The sequence below is a fragment of the Bemisia tabaci genome, chromosome 1, assembly GCF_918797505.1.
Source record: "Bemisia tabaci chromosome 1, PGI_BMITA_v3".
NCBI classification, from domain to species: Eukaryota; Metazoa; Arthropoda; class Insecta; order Hemiptera; family Aleyrodidae; genus Bemisia; species Bemisia tabaci.
Genome location: NC_092793.1, coordinates 23087627 through 23111846, shown reverse-complemented (window position 1 = coordinate 23111846; position 24220 = coordinate 23087627). Strand labels below are relative to the sequence as shown.

The following is a 24220-nucleotide window of genomic DNA, read 5'->3' as shown; positions in this document are numbered from 1 at the left end:
CATTGAAAAATGGCTACCTCCACAATTTTGAACGCTAGGTTTATCTATGACATTTGAAATATTGAAATATCAAGTTAGAGGGGGTTTCAGTTGATCAAGTCCAAGAGGGTGGAAGGCAAGTTTTTTTGTACTTCAAAGGACTTCCCGTATCTTGGTAATCCCTTGTTTTATGAAATTTCGAATATTTCGAGGGCATTGATGTATTCAGAGCTGAAAATTTGAGGAGAAGGGAGGGTTATTATTGTTTATATAGGTTTTGGTCCATGGTCGTGGCTAAAATTAAGTAAGAAAACTATGATTTTTCCAAAAATTTGACGGGGATGTAGTAGTTCTAATTAGGGATGCTTATGGAAAAAACTTAACGGAAGAAAATGTTTTATTTCGACACCTAGAGTACGCTTCTGCAGTCTGGTTGTGGTTGTTTTACGTTGGGACATCAGTGTTGCCAGGTAGTGCTGAAAATCGGCCCTTTTCCTTTTTTAAATCCATGAAAAATATCAACATTTTATCGCATACCCAGGCAACCTTGTGGAGCACCCTGTATATTTAAGGTACTGTGGTTCGCCAGAGCGGAGCAAAGAGACAGAACTGGCACCGTGCGCGACCACGAAGAGTCATTGGTGGTTGGTTTACGACCCGGGAGTTGGGTAGGTATCTCTGAAATTATGAGTTAAACGGGAACGGTGGGGGAGGGATTAGCAAATGCAGCCATAAACTGGGCGTTAATTACAGGTGCATAGGCCCTTGTGCCAGCCGCCGCGCCTAGGCTAACCTCTGTCTCCGCCGATGCGAGTTAAATGTCACGACAACGGCCGGCGCGTCGTGCGAAGTCGATGAGACGCACTGGTCAGCCAAAGCCTGACGCAACCGCGCTCAAATAATCAGCCAAAGTAGTTTTTTGTGGCGCATCCTTGTTAAGTTTGATGATAAATTGAATCAGTGAGAACAAGAACACACTCAACTCGAAAAAATGAAAATAATCAAGACACACGCACAACTGCACGGTAGTTGAAGAAGTTAGCACGAGAAAAAGATTTTTGGTGCCGGAAGACAAGTACTTAAGGACACTTTAAAGGTCCAAATTGGAACAGATGCGTTAACTTCAATGACCTTTATGAAAAATGACTCTCTTCAATGAAAATTGAGCATTTTTGAGTTACCGAGTTGGTGTGCTTTCGTTCTCACTGATTCAATTTTGAGCGCTGCTGAAAGAAGGGAAAAAGGATAAAAAAGGAGAGGGTGGCATTACGGAACAACGTGAAGAAGGAGAGAGCAAGAGGGGAAAGGAGGAAGAAAAGGGTGGACTAGGAAGAAAATAAAGAAAAGGAGAGAGAAAAAGGGAAGATCGGGGGAAAATGAAACAAGGGGAGGAAAGGTAGAGGGTTGGAGGGAGAGGGAGAATAATGGAGTAAAACGTCGACAAATGGAAGGTGGACGGTAGAAGAGTAAGAAAAACAGAGAAAAAAGGAGAGTTGGGGGATTAAGAGTAACAAAGGGAAGTAACAAAGGGAAAAAACACGGGGAGAAACATAGGAATAGGAGCAAAATGGATAGAGGAGGAAGTCCAAAGGTTGCGGTCAAAAATAAGTAAAATTTTTAGTCCAATTAATTTTAGTAAAGGCTCACATTTTTATGGATATATCGTATTCGTCCAAGAGTAGAAATTTCAAAAATGCGAAAACGTGGAAAGATTGTGAGGTGATCCCTAGCTGAGCCCTTTGCTCCTAAAAAATCTTGGCCCCCTTACTTCATGTAATGTAATCACTGTTCTGCAATATGCATTCATTCTGCATCGACAACGCGCAACGCCGTGCAACGCGAGCGGTAAGCAGGGCGTCGCGTCGGTCTAGACAATCGACATGTTTATTTAACGACACAGATGACTGAAGGGGCATTTGACAATAAAAGCTCCTACCCGAGTCCGACAAGCCGGGATGATCGTGGAGGGCAATCATCTCCCGTCCGGGTGTGATTCTGGCCCGGCTACCGACGCGACGCGGCGACCGCCTAACCGCCTTGCATGCTTGTGCGAACGCCTCCTGTTCAGAAGGCAACTCTGCCGTGCTAAGGAAGAACACCGTATGAACACTCGAGAGTTGCCAAATTTCCTTCAATAATATGCTTATTTTCGAGGGAAGTTATGAGTATTTTTCCTTGAAATTTTCAGGAACTTTTGGTTAAATCGCTAACAAAATTATCAACAAAATTCGAAGAAAAATATTCAAGAGTTTACCAGGAAATTTGTGTTTTTTCAATGGAAATTTGGCAACGCCTGAAAGTTCATACGGCGTTTTTCCTTAGCTGCAGCCGGATGTTATGACAACGGCCCTTGACGGGCAGACTTGGGCTGATCGGGTGCCAAGACCGATACTTCTTCCATTGCATTGTCCAAGTAGAGCTCTGATGCACTAGGACGAAACGTCCTGTATGCGTCCAGGCGGCACGCTTACATAATACAAGTTTTCCGGTACAAATTTAAGAATATTTTTTTTAATTTTTTATTTTCAAGAATTTTACTCACGACTGCATCTCGTGTTTTCTGTATCATGGAACAATAATGACGGATTTTCTAAGAAACGAATATTTTATTGGGAGAAATGCGGCAACATGCTCATGTTCGACATGCAGCATGTGCAACATGTTCGAATGCTCATAGATGGACTACATTTTGCAATTCGGAAGTATGAGTTCTGGCTCAGTTTGAAAACAACTTATGTATCTTTAGTTTCCCTATGTACATCTGTGTTTTTACAGGTGAGCCAGAAATTTTAGTTTCTAATTGCAAAATGAAGTCCAGATGTTCTTTATTGGCTCGGCAGTGCTGGGACTCATCTCAGTCGTCAGGATGCTTGCTATGAGTCTGATCGAATCTCAGGGACCATTCAAATTTTACGTGGAGAACCAAAGGGGGGGGGGGGGGCGTTTTGGTGCGCCACGAGAAGGAGCCAAAAGGTCAACCTAGCGTTACGTGACTTTTTCCATCCTATGATAAATCGAAGTTTTTGTGCACCTAAATATACATCAATACCCTGTTACCTCAAGCTTGCTTTTGAGTTACGCCTTTTTGCTTAAAGAGACAAGTTGGAAACTTTTATGGTTTTAGCTACCTGCTTTGTTGCGCTTTTTAAATTAGCATACATGTCTCCAAGAATACCAACATTTTTCAGTTATTAACTATGTGGAATTTCTATTACTTCTTGTTAAATTTAGAAACTCACAATTTGAGTGGTCAGTAGCATTACAATTATGAAAGATATCAAAAAATGCATTTTATATAAAAAGTTTCAAACTAATCCTTTAGAGGAGGAGAAATTCATTAGCTTTCGCACTAATCGTCATAATAAACTGAATGTCTTTCTTTTCTTGTTCTCCCTCTACTAATGCCAAGAGTACTGACCTCTTGATGGAGAATTCACTTCGATCCGCAAAAAGCTATCGACACTAAAACTGGATTCTATATTAGTTTCCTTGAATATCTGCGAAAGGTTCAGATCATCCGTGCGAGATAGAATTCCTCGAAAAAGCACGGAAAGTCGTAAAATTAAATCCTGCGGAATTTTTATATAAAACGTTCACCCTCGTGTTCTCAATCTGCGTCTTTTGTTCTGATTCCTTCCTGGGATAAAAATCGTTAATTTACGAGTTCGGACTTTGACTGTCTTTGATTTTTTGCCGTTCAGTAGAATTTGACTGACTAATTTTCGCAATGATCCACACGACGACTCACAGCTTATTCGACGTGTAATTATTCGATGCCGAAAATCAGGCAGCTGCTGGAATAAAATAACTCAGATGATATTAGATTTCTTGGTACCGAGAGTAAGCCGTCTTTCTGAAGTTTTTGGAGAAATTCAAAGTGCGTTCGCTGCACATTCAGTTGAGAACGAATATGTACGAGATTTAAAGGAAACACGTGTTTCGATCCAAAAATGAAACAGTCCGCGAGACAGGATTGCCTTGGAATCTCGTTGATGCCTGCATTTCCGACGAGCACCTTCGAGGACATTCTCAGGGGGAACTTGAAGATTTTTTTTTTTGGGGGGGGGGGGAGTGTAATTTTTTTTGAGTGCCTAGGACAAAAAATTATTTTAAAAGAGTATTCAGAGATACAAACGTACGTTAAACTTATTTTGGTCAAATAAAATAAAAAATACTGTAATTAAAACAAAGTTAATTTTTACATAAACGGTGTGGAGAAATGATCGTGCAAGGGCACGTTTTTCAACTGAAAAATGTATACACATATCTTGGAGCAAACCTGCTAGTATAGCTTTTAAAATTTCAGAAAAGGGATGTATGTAAACTCGTTATTTCTAAGTATAGACATTGAGTGGAAGCGTTAGGGAAGATTAGGGGGTTGGGGTTCTCTCTTCTTTCTCTCTTTCAAATAATCCTTTAAACATGGCACTAGAATATTCGATCAAAAGCACGTATCACAAGGTAAAGAATTTGGGAGAATTTCACACCTGTAATGTCGGTATTAAACAAAAACAAGCAGGAAGCTCCAACGCATTCGCGTCGGAAAGCGGCTCTGGCGACGGTAGGTAGTTGTTACGCGTTTACGGTTTCCTTGGTAACCTTTGTTTGCTATCAGCTGATGTCGAGTAGTATGACTAGGAAGCTCCAACCACGGCATTCTTCGAAAAAAGCGCGAAAACTTATAGATTTGAATTTTCAAATTTTAAACGTAAAGTACATTTTTTCCAGTGCGAGATTAAAGCACAGACCCGTTTTGAATTATTGACAGTATCACCATGATTCCAAAAATACACTACACAACATAGCATTCGCTCACAGGAAAAAGATATCAATTAAAATAAAATCAGTCCCCCCTAAACAGCAGAAAATGGCGCCGATTCCCATCAACCAACACGCGGTCTCTCCAATGTAACATGGTCCGTTGATACTCCCCAGCTGGGACCGTCCGGAATAGATCGTATTCGATACATCAAACGGCTGAGATTGTATCGATATCGATTGGTTCAAAACATAAACATAGCCTCAAAAGTAAATTCAGAAATGTAAGAGAACGGGTCTTTTGTAACAGATTTTTCATTCTTTTGAGCACCAAATGCCAATTCAAAGTGAAATTGTCAGGAAATTTCTCATTTTCAGCTTTTCCAACTTAAATCCCTACTGTTTGGTTTGAGGTTATGTTCTATTGTTTTGAACCAAACGATACACCGAACCGTTATCGAATACGGTCTATAGCAGCTCTAGTGCAAGCACCAGAGCCGCTAATAATCGTGGGAGCAAACATTACTTTCGGGATTGGCCTCAAGGCAACGCGACCTCTAGTCACGAGAAATCGGAGGAACTTTCTTGAACGAAGAGTGGAAATTTTAAACCCGGTAAGTGCCATTGTGGGTTGTTAAAATTTTGGATGACGTTCCTCACTGTGAAACGTATACTGAATGTCCTTGCATCATGAATTTTATACGAAAAATGTCCTCTAAATTTTGATCTTACACCCGAAAAAAATAGTTATTTTTGGGCCACTAGATCCCCACTAACTGAGAGAAATATAGTTGGGCACTCATGGCAATATTTGATGGTGCTTGACAAGTTTCAAGTTTTGGCCTCGAGCACTTTGGCACTTGACCCCGATCGACCATTCTTCAGGCGGAGGAAATGACAGCTCCAGCGACTCCATTGACACTTTTCGGCAGGTTATGACGGATCGTTCCTCACAAACTCGCTGCCCATCTAGATTTCCACCGACACTCGCGACGAAAAAGATTCGGCGCGCGCGATAGCCCCGAAAACGGCGGATGGGCTCAATTTCGGGCGTCGGTTCGCAGCGGGCGCCGGGCGTCGCGTCGAGGGCGCTGATAGTAATCGGCGATTATCGCGCCCGAAGCCGAGACAGACGCGTCTTGCGTAAGCCGTAACGGTCAGTTAAACGTCTAACTGAGCGTGAGTAATGAGACCCCCGACAGATGTCGCACCTCCCGCGCACTCGTTGCACGATCTCGCGGCCGAATTGAAAATGAATTAATACGGAAGGTGATTTTTTCTTACAAAAATACCGGTGTTTCTTATCCTAGTGACAGGGACCGTCCGAAAATCTCTAAAATTTTCCGATTTTTCAAAAACTCTTCAAATGGACTAATCGAACTGAGAGGAATTATTTGCGAATGAATTAAGTTCAAAACAACTTTTCAGGACGGAAATCTTTCCCACGTTGATCCTTCCGATTTTACTGAGATAAAGAGAGGTATGTTGGGCATACGTACGTCCAATTATGATATATTGTTTTCAGAATATTTTATTTAGGAGATTTTTTTTTTTAGAAATGAACTTACTAAACGCAAATTTTACAGAATTTCTCGAGATATACAAAATTTTCCTTTACAAAGAATATTTCTAAAATTTTTTTAAAAAAAATGTCCGTTTCAAAAGAAGACAGTACATTTTTGGAGAGTTTTTGATATTTTTTTTTTTTTTTTTTTTTAAAAAAATTCCTTACTTTTGTACCTCTCATAGAGATAATCAATAGCATTCCCAGAAAAAGGTTCCTAAAACATAAATAACGGTTTTTTTGCGAGTTGTCTTTTTGAAAGCGATAAGTTTTTCCTCCCTCCTCGTCCTTTTCACTGGGGTAGTCCAACGCCACCAAACCGATAATTCTGACGTGGAGGCTTCCAGTTCTAGGTGCAGGTTGATGAAAAATTGATAAATCGGAAAAACCGAGAAGGGAATATAAAGGGGAGCATAAAAGAAGCAGGTTGAATACGTTGAAAGACTTTGCGATTAATCGATTTTGATTAATTACTTCTCATTAAAAAAACTTTTCTTAAAGCCAATAGTATAATCGATAAATTGACGCAATAGACGTTGAATATGCCAAGACAACATGTATCTGCCGGCGAGACATTTTAAATATTGTGGCAACAAACTGTTCCATCTCCAGCTCATTTCCTGGGAGGCCCTAGGTCTTGGCGCTAAACAGATTTATGAGCTAGTGTATCCTCCGCCAGGTGTAATTCTCTCCTAGAAAGGGAATCTTTTAAGTTATGGACATAATACCAGCACCCAACATAATAAGCATTCGTCTGTGATTTACTTCCTTTTGCCCAACACGTGTGTTTATCACTTTCACCGAAACCTGATGAAGGGTTACTTATCAACATTTCTTCGAGGCTGGCGTAAGTCGTTCCATCATCAACTTTACAGTCGGTATCGCCTTTTGGACGGTGTTGGCTGGCATTAATGACGATGTTGACGCTGGATTAAAGGTCATTGGCCCGACGAATATTTTTCAACAATAGAAGTAGCGTTTCTAGTTTTACGTTAGTCTTCATTTCTTTGTCGTTCCGATCAGAGTCTTATCAAGCATCTTAAGGAGCTTATATCTTCAGATCGTCTCCTTCCTACGATGTAAAGGTCTGCCGTCCTTAATATAATGCTTGGTTCCATATCTTGAAATAAGGGAAATTTGTATTTACTTTTTGATTTGTCTTTTTTGTTTCGTCATGGTATTTTATATGTTTAGTCTATGAGACGTTTCCAAGAAGACTTTTTTCTATGACCCGTTTCGGGTATTTCATGATAGAAGATAATCTGACGTAAACTTAATCAAATGAATTAATTATAAAATAAGCTATACCATCAATTCCATCTCCTTTTGTATTATCACTTCCTAACGGTCACATTCAATTTTTCGTTCGTAGTTCGATGTATTGCTTCTCGTTCCTCAGAAAAACGTGTTCCTCTATCCGCGGGGATTCATTATTGGAATTGGATCGAGTTTATCAGAAAGGAACCAACCCAAATTAAGTTGAATCTGAGAGAAAAAGGCTTGAAGTTTTATTCCTCCGTAAGATTGAATGTAGAAAATAAAATGTAACCCTTTTTTCACAAACTTTTTTTTTTTTTTTGGCAACTTGTGAGTTTTTGGGGGGAAATGTAGTACTTGTGGAACTCAAAAACATTCTTAACTCATTTTTTTTCGGAAATCTGGGCTGGTTCCTTTCTGATAAACTTGGTCCTATTAAAATAGGAAGCCGAAGAGCAAACATGATATGAAAGATAGGGACCTATGGAAAGTATATGCTGTTTAAGGAACAACGAAGAGTACGGCAATATTACCGTGCCAAGGAAAAACGCCGAATGAACTTTCAGGTGCTGCCAAATTTCCTTTGGTAAGTCACGAATTTTGGGAAAATTTGTAAATATTTTTCTTCCAATTTTTCGGATCATTTTGCACGCATTTTCAACGGACAGTCCTTAAAGATTTCAAGGAAAAATATTCATAATTTCCCTCAAAAATGGTCATTTCATCAAAGGAAACTGCAGCTCTCGAATGTTCATACGGCGCTCTGCCTTAGCACGACAGAATACCGATACTGCTAATATTCAAAACTCAAGAATGCATTTTGAGAAATTCAGGGCACAGACCGGTGCTTCTCTGACAACGGGAATCCCGGGCACCTTGGATGTCGCGCGGAAAGGGGGGATGGGGATAAAGGGCGGGGAAGAAGGGAGAGGATTCCTGGAAATGGTTAAGGGGGAGTGTTGCGATTCGCACTGCATGACGGGGAGCGGCGGAGGTCTGCACTTAGCCCATTGCGCACGGGCGAGTTATGAAACTTGATTATAACAATTCACGCTTTATGAGGTAATACATGTGGAGCAGGGGCATGCACCGAGCATGGAGACGCGTCGGGATGGATGCTCCGAAAAGAATCACGAGAACGCGCTAAGTTTCCACGCACGAAAAGACGTTCGTCTTGACCGTAACGATCCCGATACCGAGCTGCCGGGTCGTGAACCGAGCCCAAGAGAAAAGTCCCTGGGATAGACTGATTTAGAGGCTCCGTCATAGTTTTACATCGCAATGGAGATGTTGCATGTATGAGGAATTTGCGATTCGACTATTGATTCTCTTGTAAAAGTTCGCGAGAAACACGATGGTGCCACTGGTTTTCTCTGAAATCAACTCCCAAGCTCAAAAAAGCTCTCAAGTTGAGGCCAAAATGGAGGGGATATCCCACGCTATCCTGAGAGTCCACCTCTACATGAAGACAAACTCTCCATGCAAAGATAGGGAGCAAATACATTGACAAGGCTGCCACTTTATTTGGGGACGCTAAAACTGAAAACACGGCAACTCTGTCAATGTATTTGCTCCCTATCTTTGCATGGATAGTTTGTCTTGATGTAGAGGTGGACACTCAGGATAGCGTGGGATATCCCCTCCATTTTGGCCTCAACTTTGAGAGCTTTTTTTGAGCTTGAGAGTTGATTTCAGGGAAAACCAGTGGCACTATTGCGTTTCTCGCGAACTTTTACATAAGAATCAATGGTCAAATCGCAAATTCCTCACACATGCAACATCTCCATTCCATAAGCCGGAGGTGATGCCGATACAAGTGACATATCGACGGTGAAACTACCAAACCACGTATCTCGTTTGCGGTGTTTAAAAATCTACGCTCACATTTGATTTTTTTGAAGTAGACCAAATCAATATCATTCCTTGAAATTTTCACAGAATTTTCTCCGCACGAAGAGGAAAAATCACAGAAATTTTCAAGACTGGACGTTAAGTAGTTCTTCATTTAAAAAATAAAGTATGACAGGAAGTCTGCGACGTCGCAAACCGAGATACGTGGTTTGGTAGTTTCACCGTCGATATGCCATTACCTAAAATGAATTATTCTTTAATTTCGGCTTACCTCGTCGGTGATGTCTCCGAGATGCTGGACGTCTTCTGTCTCGGTGCGCTCCTCTTTCTCCTCGCGGCTCTTGGTCCAGTGCTCCTTCACCTCCTTGACCATGCCCGAGGGCCCTTTCACGGCCACCCATCGACCACCCTCACCGTCGATCGCGCTCGGAGGCTCACCGTCACCGATCTGCCGATGCTGCAACAAACAACAATCAACATCTTTATTCAATTCTCGCAATTCTTCATATTTTCAATCGAAAATAAGCTGAAAATAAATGTTCATTTCGCAAGACCGTACTAAAATGACACACAGTGGCGAGGCGTGAATGATCGCGATTGTCAACACTAGAAAAAAAAAACACATTGGATCTAGAGTCCAGACTCTTGAAAACATTGACAAGAGAAAATACTCTTGATTCAATCAAATATAAGCTTAAATCAAAAGGAAATCCGCTCAAATTAAGAGGCTTGGTTCTTGATTTAAGCAAAAATCCGATTGAATCAAGAGTACTTTTTCTTGTCGATGTTTTTAAGAGTCTGGACTCTAGATCCAATGTGTTTTTTTTTTTTTTTTTTTTTTTTTTTTTTTCCAGTGAACATTTCCTCCGTTTGAAGCTATTGTAAATAATCGATTATTAAGGTGACGTTGCAGACGCCCTGTAAATCGATCCCATTCCATAGTTTTAAATTGCAGATTAATCGATACATCCACTGGAAGAAAAAGTCGCTTGGATCTACAGTCCAGACTCTTAATAACATCGACAAGAAAAAATACTTTTAATTAAATCGGATTTTTCCTTGAATCGAAGAGCCAAGCCTCTTAATTTAAGCGGATTTCTTTTTGATTCAAGCTAAAATCCGATTGAATCAAGAGTATTTTTTCTAGTCAATGTTTTTAAAAGTCTGGACTCTAGATGCAAGCGACTATTTTTTCCGCAGTGTCGCAAATCCTGTCACGCGACTGTTAATAAGAACAAAAGTGGAAAGTTGGCATGGAGATATAAACCTCAACTTCATCACTCGCTGACGAAACTTGCGGTGAATGATACAATAACCTAGCTTTTCAGGACCATTACTGGGAACCAACCGAATTAAGTACTGATTAAAGTTTTTTGTAAGGTGAATTTCACTTCTATTCCCGTTGACTCACAGTGACTTGATCACCGTGCGACGGTGTGGCTGTCAGAGGGAAGTATGAAAACATCTTTAACTTCTTTAAAGTTCTTTGTAAAATGGGTAAATTTCAGCGCCCAAGCAACAACGCGGCGTCCAGTGATTGCATTTCGGCCGTGGTCAGATTACCGGACCTCATACGAGACTAGGGCCTAAATTATGCTGTTCGTAATTAATCATCCTCAAAACTGACTTCCCTGTTCCCACCTCATCAGGTCTGTCTGTAAACTAGCCTCCAACTCACTATACGTCTGCCACACAGCGCCACACGTCGTGTACATCTACTCTATTCCAGCAGAAATGAGATTAACTTAATGTGAAGGCTGCCAAAGCACGAAAAACGGTGCGGGCTCTGCGAGTTGCGCGAATAAGTGTCGTTGGTTAGATTTTCCAGTACATGGATCAACCTTTTGACGAAATGAAAGGCAAATTGAGGCTCTTGCCCGAGTTATGTAGTGTAACAGGGAGGTGAGAAAAACTAAGCAAATAGCTACGTTACAATTTTGAGTGATTTTAAACACACTTTCGATTTGTTTTCCGTCTAGGGTATATATTCAAAATTTTAAACGATCGATTTTTTGACAAAAGTCGTAGGAAAAAACTGAAACACTCTCTCTGCAACTCATTAAACAGCAAAATCCAAGGAAATCCAGTGAATTCGAAGTGATTGTTTCAAAAAGTTTTCCTATAGCGCCGTCAAAAATAGAGTAGATATAGCTATGTAAAAAGAGTATTCTCATCTGTAGTGTTTTAGTACAGAACAACTATGCCGCTCGCCGCTTGGCTTATTGTTAGTAATTTTGGTCCACTCATGTTAAAATCTTTAATTTTTGGAACTATTGGGAGTTTGACTTTAATTTAGAACAGTATCCACTACAAACACAATACAAATAAGTACTATGAATCGATCGCACTATGGCTATCGTAGCCGACTGAACTGGACGAAAAAGGAATTGTTAGGTTATATAATAGTTTACTTTTCTCCCGGGCGTTAAAGTCTCGAAGCTTTCTTGTGTGTTTCCGGACTTATTAAGGTAATGGAACAGAAAATATTTTCACCCTGCCTTTCATGACCAACTGGTCAGGACAATAGAGAGTATTCACGGCATGAAATGGTTTACTTTTCTACACTGTCGTTTAAGTCTCCAAGCTTCCGTATCTGTTTCCCAACTCAAATCAGGGGCTGGATAAGAAAATGGGAAATCTACACGTTACTCGGCTGCTATCAAAGGTATCGACGTCTTCTAGTGTCCAAGAAACTAAAGGCAGGGGTTGTGCCGAGCTTTTTTCGGGGATATCTGGCATATGAGGCTCCATTATTTCAGTGACCTTGGATTTTGGGCAGCCGAGAACATTTACTCCTTGTAAGTTCCGCCGCTCCCCTCCCGCGTGCTGACCGCCAAACATGAGTAATTACGCCCCACCGTTGCCACATTTCGTCGTTCAACTAAGTATCAAACGGAACATGACTTCACGATGGAAGACAATGAGGCCTCGTGGTGGATATGAACAGATTTAACCGAGATCAGTCAAACTATATTATGCGTTCCCTCATTTTCACTCTAATTTTTGCGGGAAGATTAAAGAAAATTTTCCTTGGAAACTTTATGACTGTATACTATCGGTCAATTTACACATCTGTGTAAGTCTGTTTTACATATAGGATGGCTTCTACGGAGTTTCAAAGCATTATTATACTGCTTAAGATTCTTAAGAAAAATCAAAATATGAGAGAAACTTCCTAAGAAGACTAATGTGAAATGTGATTATACTAATAGCGCTTATAATCATTCAGGTTCGATATCTCAATCTTCTCTCCACTAGGTTCCTGTTTTTTTTTTTTTTTTTTTTTTTTTTTTTTTTTTGCAAATAGTTTGAGGCTTACTTGCATAATGGATCTATAATGGCTGTACACACTAAACAAGACTCAGCACCCCTGGCATGGAGTGATTGGTCAGATGTATGAGAGTCTTGGCACAAGCGTCTGGCTTTTTTTTTTCTTTTTTTTTTTTTTTTTTTTAAAAAAAATACCTTACGATCCGCGATTGAAATTCCAAGTAACCTTCTTGTTTAGGACTGATGACCAGACGTTCAGTGCTGACATTAATAAGACGGACGTAGATCTAAAAAAATATGGACTTGTGATACAAATTCGGCAGCCATGAGTCTTTATAGTTAGCGGCGGCGATTGTTAGTTATTCATCTAGGTGCGCGCGACAATTTTCCTTTTCATTTGGGAGATGAGCTAGACCCTGCTTTATAAAAACTGCAAGGTCACAGCGGCGAACATGCCCGGGCTAAATGAGCCTCCGTGAATGGGCTCCCAGCTTCCCCGTTCGCGTGTTTCGGTGTCGTCGCCTCGGAAGCACGAAAACGCTGAAAATTATGAAATCATGCATGGAAGGCCTTTCAATTGGACGTATTTCTGTCAAACGGAACTATGTGCATTATGACGTGAGCCCTGTTATGCATGTATTCTTATGGGCCTCAGGGCTCATGTCTTAATGCACATAGTTCCGTTTGATAGAAATCCGTCCAATTATATCGGGAGACCGAGACCTTGTGCCTTGAAAATCGCTTGATACAAATACACAATTTTGAACGGATTTGTTCACTTCCGCTTAGTGTTTTAATTTCGAATTAAAAGCATTATCTTGGACATAGCTTGGATCTGTCCAATGAAAATGAACATAAAAACGACTGATGTTTTGCACGAAAAGACTGCTGCACAGTTATAACTTTCCTTGTTTATGGTTACTATGTGTTACTTTTTTTCGGCCGGATCGACCAAAAGGATATGGTTTTTTGATGAAAGTTTTGGTCAAATCGACCGAAACCGTAGGTTACACTGGAAAAAAACACATTGGATCTAGAGTCCAGACTCTTGAAAACATTGACAAGAAAAAGGACTCTTAATTCAATCGGATTTTTGCTTGAATCCAAATGAAATCCGCTAAAATTAAGAGGCTTGGTTCTTGATTTAATCTAGATTCTGGTTGAATCAAGAGTATCTTTTCTTGTCGATGTTTTTAAGAGTATGGACTCTAGATCCAATGCGCTTTTTTTCCAGTGTACTCTGAGACATCTGGGGATGAAGCAAGTGCAAGTGTCCTGCTAAAGTAATGTCTAATTTTCTGTATTGACTCTCGGGGGTCGTGACTAGTGAATGGCTGATGCATTGGACCAACACCAATACGATTCAGGCTCGATCCTGGCGGCTCACATCGGATTTCTAAATAGGTCGCAAATCTCCAACCCCAAGGTATGGCCAATGGAACACTGACTAAAAGTTATTTAACACGCGTTTAAATTATTTTGTGTTCTACTTCCCAAAACTGTCACAAAATTTGGGCTACTTTTTCTTACTGCATATGCACTGAAAACCAGGGCCGGATTTACTTCCTTGCCGCCCATGGGCCGCCTGTATTTTGCCGCCCCCTCCTCATTCGGTTTGAAACATCAGTAAATAAAAACATCAAGTGAACGCTGAACGTGCCGGTGAGGGAGGGGTGCATAAGACACGTTTACTCGTGTTGAACACATTTTTTGCGAAAGTCCTGTCAACACTACTAGCGTAAGTTCACGAGACTTTGCGCGAAAGTTAAGTTCCGTAAACCTATCTCTGTGTGGACAAGAGGCCTTCCATTTATCTTAACTTCCGCCGCCGCCGCGCCGCGCCGCGCTGACTGCACTGTGTTTGGCGCAATGCGTGAAGTATTCCTACAGTCTTGTAGGCGCTATGCGTTTCACGTTGACCGCTGCTAGCTGACCGCAGTGTGTTTGACGCAATGCGTGAAGTATTCATACAGTCTTGTAGGCGCTATGCGTTTCATGTCGACCACTGCTGACCGAACTGTGTTTGACGCAATGCGTGAAGTATTCATGCAGTCTTGTAGGCGCTAATGTGCAGACATGCCTACCGCCGCGCAAAGGGCTTAACCTTTTCATCTTAAGTCATCTGCGCCATGCCGTTCTAGGCCAAATTGCGTGTTTGATTTCTCTCTGAACTCGACTAATTAAAGGTGCTGTCTCTTGTATCACCGAAAGACGACAAAATTAGAAATGAGTATACCCTCACGAAATGAAAAATTTTGTCGCCTTTTTTTGTTTGAAATTGTATTACTGAAGCCGATTATTTTTAATACCTACATTTAAAAAAATTGTAAAATTTGCCGCCCCCTAAATTTGCCACCATGGGCCGCGGCCCATGTGGCCACCCCCTAAATCCGGCCCTGCTGAAAACGACAGAAAATAATTTGTGTTTGACACAAAAAGACTACTAGTTGTGAGCCAACTAACTCGCTTGGAGCTGCGAATCGGCAGAATTGAACCATTTACAGAGAATGCTATTATGGAAATTGGTGTGCAGCATCAATTTGCCCGTCACGCATCCCATTGAACAGAATTAGCTTATCCAGCAAAACTGCGACAAATCACTTATGTTTCAACGAGAACTGAACAATATCTTACATTGAAATTTTGTAAATTCATGGCTTATACTCTAAGAGAAGTTTACGGAAACTTTCAGGGTGTTATGTTACGAGTAATTGGGTTTCCGGGGAAAAATGAAAGATGACAGAAACGGCGGGTTTAAATGCAGTTGGGCTAATTCTGGTAAACTCTGTTCATACGTCGCCAATCCTGGACTATTCTAAATTTATTCATATTTTTTAAAAAATTATTCTAAAATATTTAGGTAACGACCAACCAGATATCTATAGATATCTGGTTGGTCGTTACTTAATTTTTCCCGCACGGTGAGTTGTTTTGCGATATCGCCGAAAATTGCAGAGGGGATTCATTTCTCATCTTCCCATTACACTGTGCAGCATAGCGTCAAGTTTTCTGCAACTCCTCTATGTTTACCTGTGCTAATTAGTAGCTAAAAATATGAAACGTACCACTCTTCCCATTGTACATTCTTCCATCGCTTTACTTTCTCTCACTCTCGCCGGTGCACAAATGAAAGGGTCAGCGCCCTTCCATTCGCCGTCTGCAAAATCGCCCGACCTGTCTTCACTCCGACCGCGGGTTCCACTCCCTCGGTCGCGGAAACAAACGAAACTTGGCACGGGGGCAGGGGCCGTCGAATAAACCGGAGGATGAATTAAAGAAGTGAGAAAATATAAATTAACATATTAATTGGACGCAGCATACCCGGTAACGATGATTTTGCGTGGAGATCGCGGCGGGAACACACTTTCTATGTTCCGATGCACCTCGGCCAGACAGGTATTATTAGAAAGATGCAAATTAAACGCATCATTAACCTGCCCTACGTGCTTGTAGGTCACGACCTGCTGCCGCTGGCCTCAGCGCTCTGACCGCAACTAGCTATTTATCCAGGAATTTTATTTGTATAAACTTTTTTCACTTATTGACTACATCAAAACCCTCTGCGATCAATTGACTTCAGAAAAGTCGAATTGAATATGATGCGACATTATTAATTTAATTCGCATCTACTTCTTCAAATTTTCATTTTATATATCATGGTTAAGAGGGGGGCATATCGGGCTAATCGGGCAAGAGTCCATAAATGGTCGGCTTCAATCAGGGAGTAATCTCTGTATGGACAACAACGCACTGGAAAATTGGATCTAGAGTCCAGACTCTTGAGAACATTGAAAAGAAAAAATACTCTCGATTCAATCGGATTTTTGCTTGAATCAAAACGAAATCCGCTTTAATTAAGAGGCTTGGTTCTTGATTTAAGCTGGATTCTGATTGAATCAAAAGTACTTTTTCTTGTCGATGTTTTTAAGAGTCTGGACTCTAGATCCAATTTGTTTTTTTTTTCCAGTGTCGTTTATGAGTGGCTCCACGAAATAATGGTACAAACCTCTGTTTGCTGGTGTTGGTGTTGCTCGGTGTCCTCGGTGGTGTTGGTGGTGATCATGGGGCCGGAATCCTCGACGACTTTGCCATCCTCTAGGACGACTTGTCTCTTCACACGCGTCTCGATCTGCCGCGTCGTCGTCAACTCTGTCTTCTTCTTCGTGATCCATTCTTCTGCAAAAACCAAGACCACACTCAAAATTAGTACACTTCATTTATTCTCTAGTGAATAAAAGAAGAAGTGAATTCTAGAGGATAAAACTTTCACATTATAACAGAGAAAACTCTGAATAGTTAAGCACAAAAAATGCCGAGAAATTCCATAAGTCGACTCTATCGAAACATTTCAAACGGAGGCAAACATAAGAAGGTAAACAAAGCATTACGAAAGCTAAGGAAAAAAACCGCGTAACTGACAATTTGGCGAAAATGAGTTGGCGACTTTGCACTTATGCGCCTTGTCCTCACCGGAAAAAACACATGGGGTCAAGAGTCCAGACTCTTAAAAACATCGACAAGAAAAAGTGCTCTTGATTCAATCAGAATCTAGCTTAGATCAAGAACCAAGCCTCTTAATTTAAGCGGATTTCGATTTGATTCAGGCAAAAATCCGATTGAATCAAGAGTATTTTTTCTTGTCGATGTTTTCAAGAGTCTGGACTCTAGATCCAATGTGTTTTTTTTCCAGTGCTCCGAGCCCCTGGATTATTGTATTTTTATCACAGCAGAATCTTATACAGAAACAAATGAAACACAGAAGTAATCAAGTTTTCTTCTGACAAAGCTTTCAACACACAAAAGCGTAAGGAGTTACGGCGAGTTAGAGTCCCTTTATACTGAGAGTCAAGACAACACCCCTCATGGAGTCACAAACGGGAATAAAGATTACACAAATTGAACGTTTTTCGTAATCTTTGATCGGCTCATTCTTAAATTCCTTTCTCCGTTCCTTCTCTCATTCCGTTTGTTCCTTGTCGAACCCGAAATTCCTCGGTCCATTCCAGATTATAATCTTTGCAATTGGTGAAAATGTAATCTTTATTCCCGTTTGTGACACTGTGAAGGCCTAAAATCCGGTTAACCAATCAGAAATGGATTCGCATTGTCTTGACTCTCAGTATAAAGGGACTCTACGGCGAGTTAGCGTTGCACAGCAGACGGTCATCTGCTGAACTGGCAATGGGGGGCGCCTGCAGCCTGCACCTCCGCGATGACACCCAACAGCAACAGCCATCAGGTCGAAGCTCCTCACGGAGCCTGGCCTGGCGCAATGCCGTAATTGAAAATTAGCAGGGTCCATAAATCTCCTCGATTAATGAAAACTGCCTCCGCGGTCCTGATTTCGCGCTCCTCTAACTCATCCGCAATCGACCTCCGATCCCGGGCCCCCGAAGAGACCTCACCCGATGAGGTCAAGGCTCGCCGCGTCCCCGCCTCCGTTCCGGGAGGACTTCCGTGATTGGGACGCCCCTCTTCGGCAGGGATCCAGGCTCTGGGGTATTTGCCTCGGGATTTCAAATTTGTTTTAGCTCCGGTATCAGCTGGCATTGTTCGTGAGAATATGCGACCCGCGGAAAGCAATGTTGTCGCTGAAAGTGGGATTTGAAACACACCTGCGGGCCGATTATTGAAATCGATAGATAAAGCTATAGACAAAGGAGACAAAAGAGGTATGGAGAGTACCTATTGGTGGAGGCGGGTGGTTGCAATGGACAAAAGAGGTAGGTAATAGACTAACTAACGGCAACCCACGAGAGATCCGACGGTTAGTCTATCATTTTCTCCCTTTGTCTATAGGAACTACCCATTTCATGCAATAGGATCGCTCCATACTCCCTATGTCTTCTTTGTCCATAGCTTTGTCCATCAATTTTAATAATCAGTCCGCAGGGTGTCCAGTTTTCTTCCTTTTGGGAAATCCTGATTTCATAACTTTTCCAAATCCACCTTTTTTGCGGAGAAAAATTAAAATTTCTGCGTAAGCGTATGCGAATGTAACTGCACAAAAATAGCTTGATAAAAAAATCCTATCCTATCGAACGGCCGACTTTTCTCAAATCCTGATTTTACGACATATTTTTCCTCAAATCCTGATAGAATCGGGAAAATCCTGATGCTAGACACCCTGCACACCATCTGGCTCAAAATCAGCAAATTTTTCATGCAAAGTACATTAACAATTTTTCTTTAAAGTGGGATTAAAAACATTTGAAGCATTAAAGATTCTTCCAAGTCCATGATAAGTCTATATCATTAAAAACTCCCTGAGCGATGATGCAGGTCATGCATGTGAGAGAGCTTCCGCGATTTGAAATTTGGGTCGTGCATTTCCTAACGCCGAACTACTGCGTTAATGCGAAAGCGCGCGTGGCCACTCCATAAAACCGTCCCATCCAGATGTAATTCGTCTTCTGCGGCGTGGTTAAGGACTTGCGGATTTGCAGATTTCCCTGAACATGGAATTTGTTCGCATCGTCGTTGACGATTTTTGCTTAAAAATTCAACTTTTTTGCTGCATCAGTCAACTCGAGTGATACCTATTCCGTAACGCCTATCTGATGCAAAATTTGCTTTTTAAGACAGACGTATCACCTTCCTACTGGAAAACCCGCGGTGATCTGAGATTTTAAAAATGTTGGCTCCGATAAAAACTTATATAATACGAGAACTGCACAAAAAATATCCTAATATAATCTAAATTGAACAATTATTGGAGGAACTATATGACAGAATAACGTAAATCACCAAAGTAACGCGTTAACACATCGATGAGCGATGAACAATACCGCCTTTTTGCAAACTGACGATTTTGCAGAGCGAGGAGAAAACTTCGCAATTTTTGTACGAGTAATTTTAAGGATGGATTTGCAATTTTCTCATACATTACGACGTCACTGGAGCGCTCCCCTACAAAATTGGAAAACGACTGAAATTATCAGCTTGCGTATTTTATACTGTAGAATGCGGCAAAGTCGCTGAATTATTTTTGCCAAAATTGTTATGTTAGGCGGTATTAATCGTTAGCCCTCGAAAATATTACTCTGTGCTCTTGAGCAAAATGTTGCTGCAAGTTTTCTTGCAGCTCTACACACATTTCTCGGAATTTACAATCTCAGAGGAAAGTAAAGTGTCAGTGCCCAGTGTTTATACCCCCTTTACAGTGTTCGAAACTCACCTTCAAGTTTTAGGAGCCATGTGGCGCATCATGCTTGATTCTTAAGGGCCATTGAAGATTTTTTAGGGGCCAAATTCACTTTTTGCCCACAAATCACAGCTCATATAGTGAAAAGTTAGACGCAAGATGTTTTAGTCGCAGAACTAGTAGCAGTAACTTGGGGGACATTAATACAGAATAATTAGGGTTTTTTAAGGGGGAAGGGGTTAATTTTTTAGGGGCCACGTTGGCGCAGAGCCTTCATTTTTTAGGCGTCATGACCGATTTTTTAGGCGCATTTGACGTGTTGGCGCCTGTGAGTTACGAACACTGTCCCTTTATATTGATTAGTGTCACTCCTTATACCAACGCGGCTACGAGATGAAAATCCTCTTCAGAGATATACTCGTTAACCGCAGCAGATTCCGCAAGAGTAAACTATTACCACATCAGGAGATACGGCGAGCTCGCATGTGATGATTGAATTGTTCCGAAGACAGCGCGATGACCCCTCACCCAGCGATACCCATCCAGGCTGCCATTTCAATTTTTACTCGTCCGGCAAACAAGCGTATCCATTATGTAGCCGGAGCAAAAGATCAATATTTACTACCAGGCGCAATAGCGATCCATCATACCCTCACTCTCCCTGCCAACGCAGTAAGAAAGGCATAGACGAATAGACGCAGCTCCTCTTCATTACACCCGCGACTCCGGGCGTAGCTGGAGAGAGACAGAAGTATTTCTTAGCCACCAATAGGCAATGCATAGTTGTCTTTTCTCAAGAAATTGGCGATAAAACCCGTGAATTATGAAATATTTCTTGAATATGTCCCTTGTGAGTCTAAATTATTTCTGAAGAACATAACTTAGACAGAGTGAACTACCAACAGAGACTTAGACGTCATTTTTGCTAAAGAAGATGTGTTGGTGGCATAACCACTGCCAAGGAAGGGCCTTAGATATAATGGTAGAGGTGGTCATCAGCATGGCCATAGGTGTAGCCTTCGCCGGAGACAGACAAAGCGAATGGGGAAGTTTGCTTAAATTTTAGATTGAATTTAAAAAGAAAAAAAGAAAAAAATACCAAATACGACAGTGAATACACTGATAAGGAATTTTCCAACAAAACATTCAGCTATTGAAAGAATGATGCCAAAAAATGTGTTCATTTCGCTATTTAGCTGTAATATTTCTTTGTATTGACATGGATTACTTTCGCCACTATGCGTTCCAATCCTATTTCAAACCCTTCATTTTTCACAGAGGGTCGCTACGTAAAATAACGTACTTAAGTCGAAAATTGGATTTTTTAAGAGACAGCGGGCTCGTTTAATGATGACCTGCTGAAGGCCAAAAAGTTATGGAAATATGAGATCTGAAAATATCAGTACACGGAGAAATAAATTGTGAACCATCGAAATCCCAAAATTTGTTGGTTCATATGATCAATACCTTGGATTACCGACAACTTTGAAGTACCGTATGAACCGGAACTAAATTACTGTAACCGAAGTTTTTTCCTCAGTGTTTCACTAAAACTGAAAATTTTGAGTTCGGTGTGCAGCTCAAAGTAAGGTTCCGGAAATGGATTCGAGACGAGTGGTCTTTTTTGCAAAAGCTGGCAAGTCCTCGAACAGGAGTTGCGCAAGGATTCATTTAGCATATATTACGGGAGACGTGGCATAAATATGAATTATTCCGTCGTCCGTCCGCGAGAACAGATCATGAGCATGATACTCACGGAAACGGTTCATCGGGGAACCGATACCCCCCGCGAGGGGGGAGAGCCGGGGGGAGAAGGGGCACTATCGCTTTCCTACGGTCACACTCCTACGCTCGCTGTTCTGCGCGAAAATGTCGCTCCCGCGAGAAATATGAGAAAAGTTCACTCGGACGGCGCAGGCGCGTTACGTGACGAATGCGCGCCCCGTAATTGAAGCGTTCTGAGTGAGCAGGGCTGAAGCTTCTGTCCTGAAACTAAGTCGCCTCGTGGGAATTCGAACACTGTTTTGCATCGATACGAATGCCTATTCGAGCATTCTGAACTAAGGTCCTCATACAGTGAGAGTCATCGCGCGATTCAAAATATCCGTGTCTTCGGTTACTTTTCCTTTGGTTGGATCAACTCGAGGTTGATCAACCAACTTTTTGGTTGAAACAATAAAAAAATCAGGTTACTTATCATGGTAGAAAAAAGTAACGTTACGGAAGTTAATATCTGACTAAATTGATTACATTGCACTGAAAAAAAAGATTGGTAGAATTTACCATTCCTACACGTTGTATTTCATACATAACGTGAAGGAATGGTAAATTCTACCAATCTTTAAGTCGACTCTGCCAGAGGAATGGTTACCTGTATATCAGTATTTAGTAACGTTTACCTTTCTTTTGGCAGAATTGACTCTGAATTGACGCTGTGTGAAATACAGCGTGAAAGGAATGGTTTTGAATTACAAACCGATTGCGGTGCGGTAGATGCACGAATTATTTACACAGAAAGTTGGAAATGCAGATAACGTGCGTTACAATTAAGTAAAGTGAAAAACTCAATACAGTGGGAAAAGGCTCATTCGAGCACAATTTCCTCTTAGAGAGATACGCTGTTTGGTGCGACACTAGTTACGACCATTATGCATTGATGATGGGTCCAACAATTGGACGCAAAACGCGTCTGCAGTTGCATCCCTGAATGGTTGTTGCACTACTAGTTGCACGAAACGGCATATCTCTATGAGGGAAAATTGTACTCGAATGAGCTTTTTCCCTCTGTATTGAACGTTCAGTTTACTGAATGGTAACGCACGTCGACTCTCATTTCCAACTTTCTGTCTAAATTTTAGATTGTCTATCGAACTGGTAATGAGAGTTGAAGCGGAAGGATGACCCGACTCGTTGTCGAGATGCACCACCGGCTGACTCGTCAAATCTAAAGCATGACTGAGGAGCGGTGGAGCATTAAGCCCCGCTTATGAAGAACCACGTATCTGCGATGGAAAACTTACGTAGATCCGCGTTTTTTTCATGACACGAGGATGACCGGCGCGACAGGATGCTGCTGTTGGACTAGGTTAGTGCGCCACTCGCGGCCGAGAATTTCCGCTTCCGATGGGCGCCCGCGAGTTTGCCGAATTTCAACCGAGCCTACGCCGCAGGATATGTGGAACTAAACTGCCGTGCTAAGGAAGAACGCCGTATGAACATTCGAGAGTTGCCAAGTTTCCTTTGATAAAATTTTTATTTTTGAGGAAAATTATGAAAATTTTTCCTTGATATTTTCAGGAACTTTAGATCAAAATACGAAAAAAATTCTCGGAAAAATTGGGAAAGAAATATTCACAAGTTTACAAGGGAATTCATGTTTTATCAAAGAAAATTTGGCAACGCCTGATGGTTTAAAATATATAAAACCCGCAATTTCCCGAAAGGATTATCGATAAATGACCCAATATCTAGAGCAACGAGCCCAATTTATTTAAGATTCCGATAATGATGATAAAGAAGTTATTAAAATTCAGCTCGGATCAACATTTCTTTAACTTCTCGTTAAAAATTGGATAAAATACAGAGTCTCTCGAATTTTGTTTTCAGATCTGATATTTGGAATTCTAGTCGTGACCATCCTATCCTCGTCTCAAAGCGAGAGACATGAACGCTAAAAAAATTCTGGAATAGACTGCGTACACCGACCAACTCGACACTGCAATTATTCACGCAGAACTTTCTTCCGCGGGAGGGACTTTCAATGTGCAGTGTTTCATTAGATGAAAAGAGACGAGAAACGCAGGTATTCTGTGCGCAGGCAGAAACAGCGTACTCGCTCTGAGTCTCCGTGGGATTTAAGCGGTTCTGCTTCGGCGGTCGAGGCGGAAACGAAATGTGAATCATGAGGTCAATGAGGACGAGTGTCGGCTGCTGAGTGGAGGGTAGGAACACGAATGGTAAATAGTGTTACACTGTTTTCTGCCGACTATTTGAACAGCGACCCGTGTGCACTGTGCACGCGATGCCGCCTCTCCGTTTATCTGATTCGCGAGCCGTCGTCTCGAGTCTTGCCGTTTCTCGAATCACCCTCGGGCTTTTTTCGAAGCCCCGACCAACTTCGACGTAGCCCCAGCCGAATAGGGCCCGACCTCCCCAATCTTGTTATCCAGCTAACGTGCGACTGAAAGTTGCGGCAAGAATGTTGACTTTAGCCCCTTCCAGACGATCAAACTAGCGTCAAAATGAAACGTCAGTGTGGGGCAGAGACAAGAGACCCTCCATTAGTGTCTTGAAGCTTATAGCATAGATTAATTTTTCTAGATACGAGAAAACATCGAAAAACTCTCAACACTCATGCAAACTTTACTCATGCAATTAGTAGTGCAATCAGGTGGTGC

At 41.5% G+C, this 24220-nt stretch overlaps 1 protein-coding gene across 10 annotated transcripts in view; it reads right to left on the bottom strand.

Moving 5' to 3' along the window:
* The window catches only part of chas (chascon), a 188704-nt gene that overhangs the window by 58300 nt on the left and 106184 nt on the right, over positions 1–24220 (bottom strand). For all 10 annotated transcript variants that reach the window (XM_019057278.2, XM_072298084.1, XM_019057272.2 and 7 more), the window contains 2 exons: positions 16686–16855; positions 9681–9866 (listed from right to left, as the gene is read on the bottom strand). In XM_019057278.2, the coding sequence (XP_018912823.2) occupies positions 9681–9866; positions 16686–16855 (356 nt within the window). The remainder of the gene's footprint in view (positions 1–9680; positions 9867–16685; positions 16856–24220) is intronic.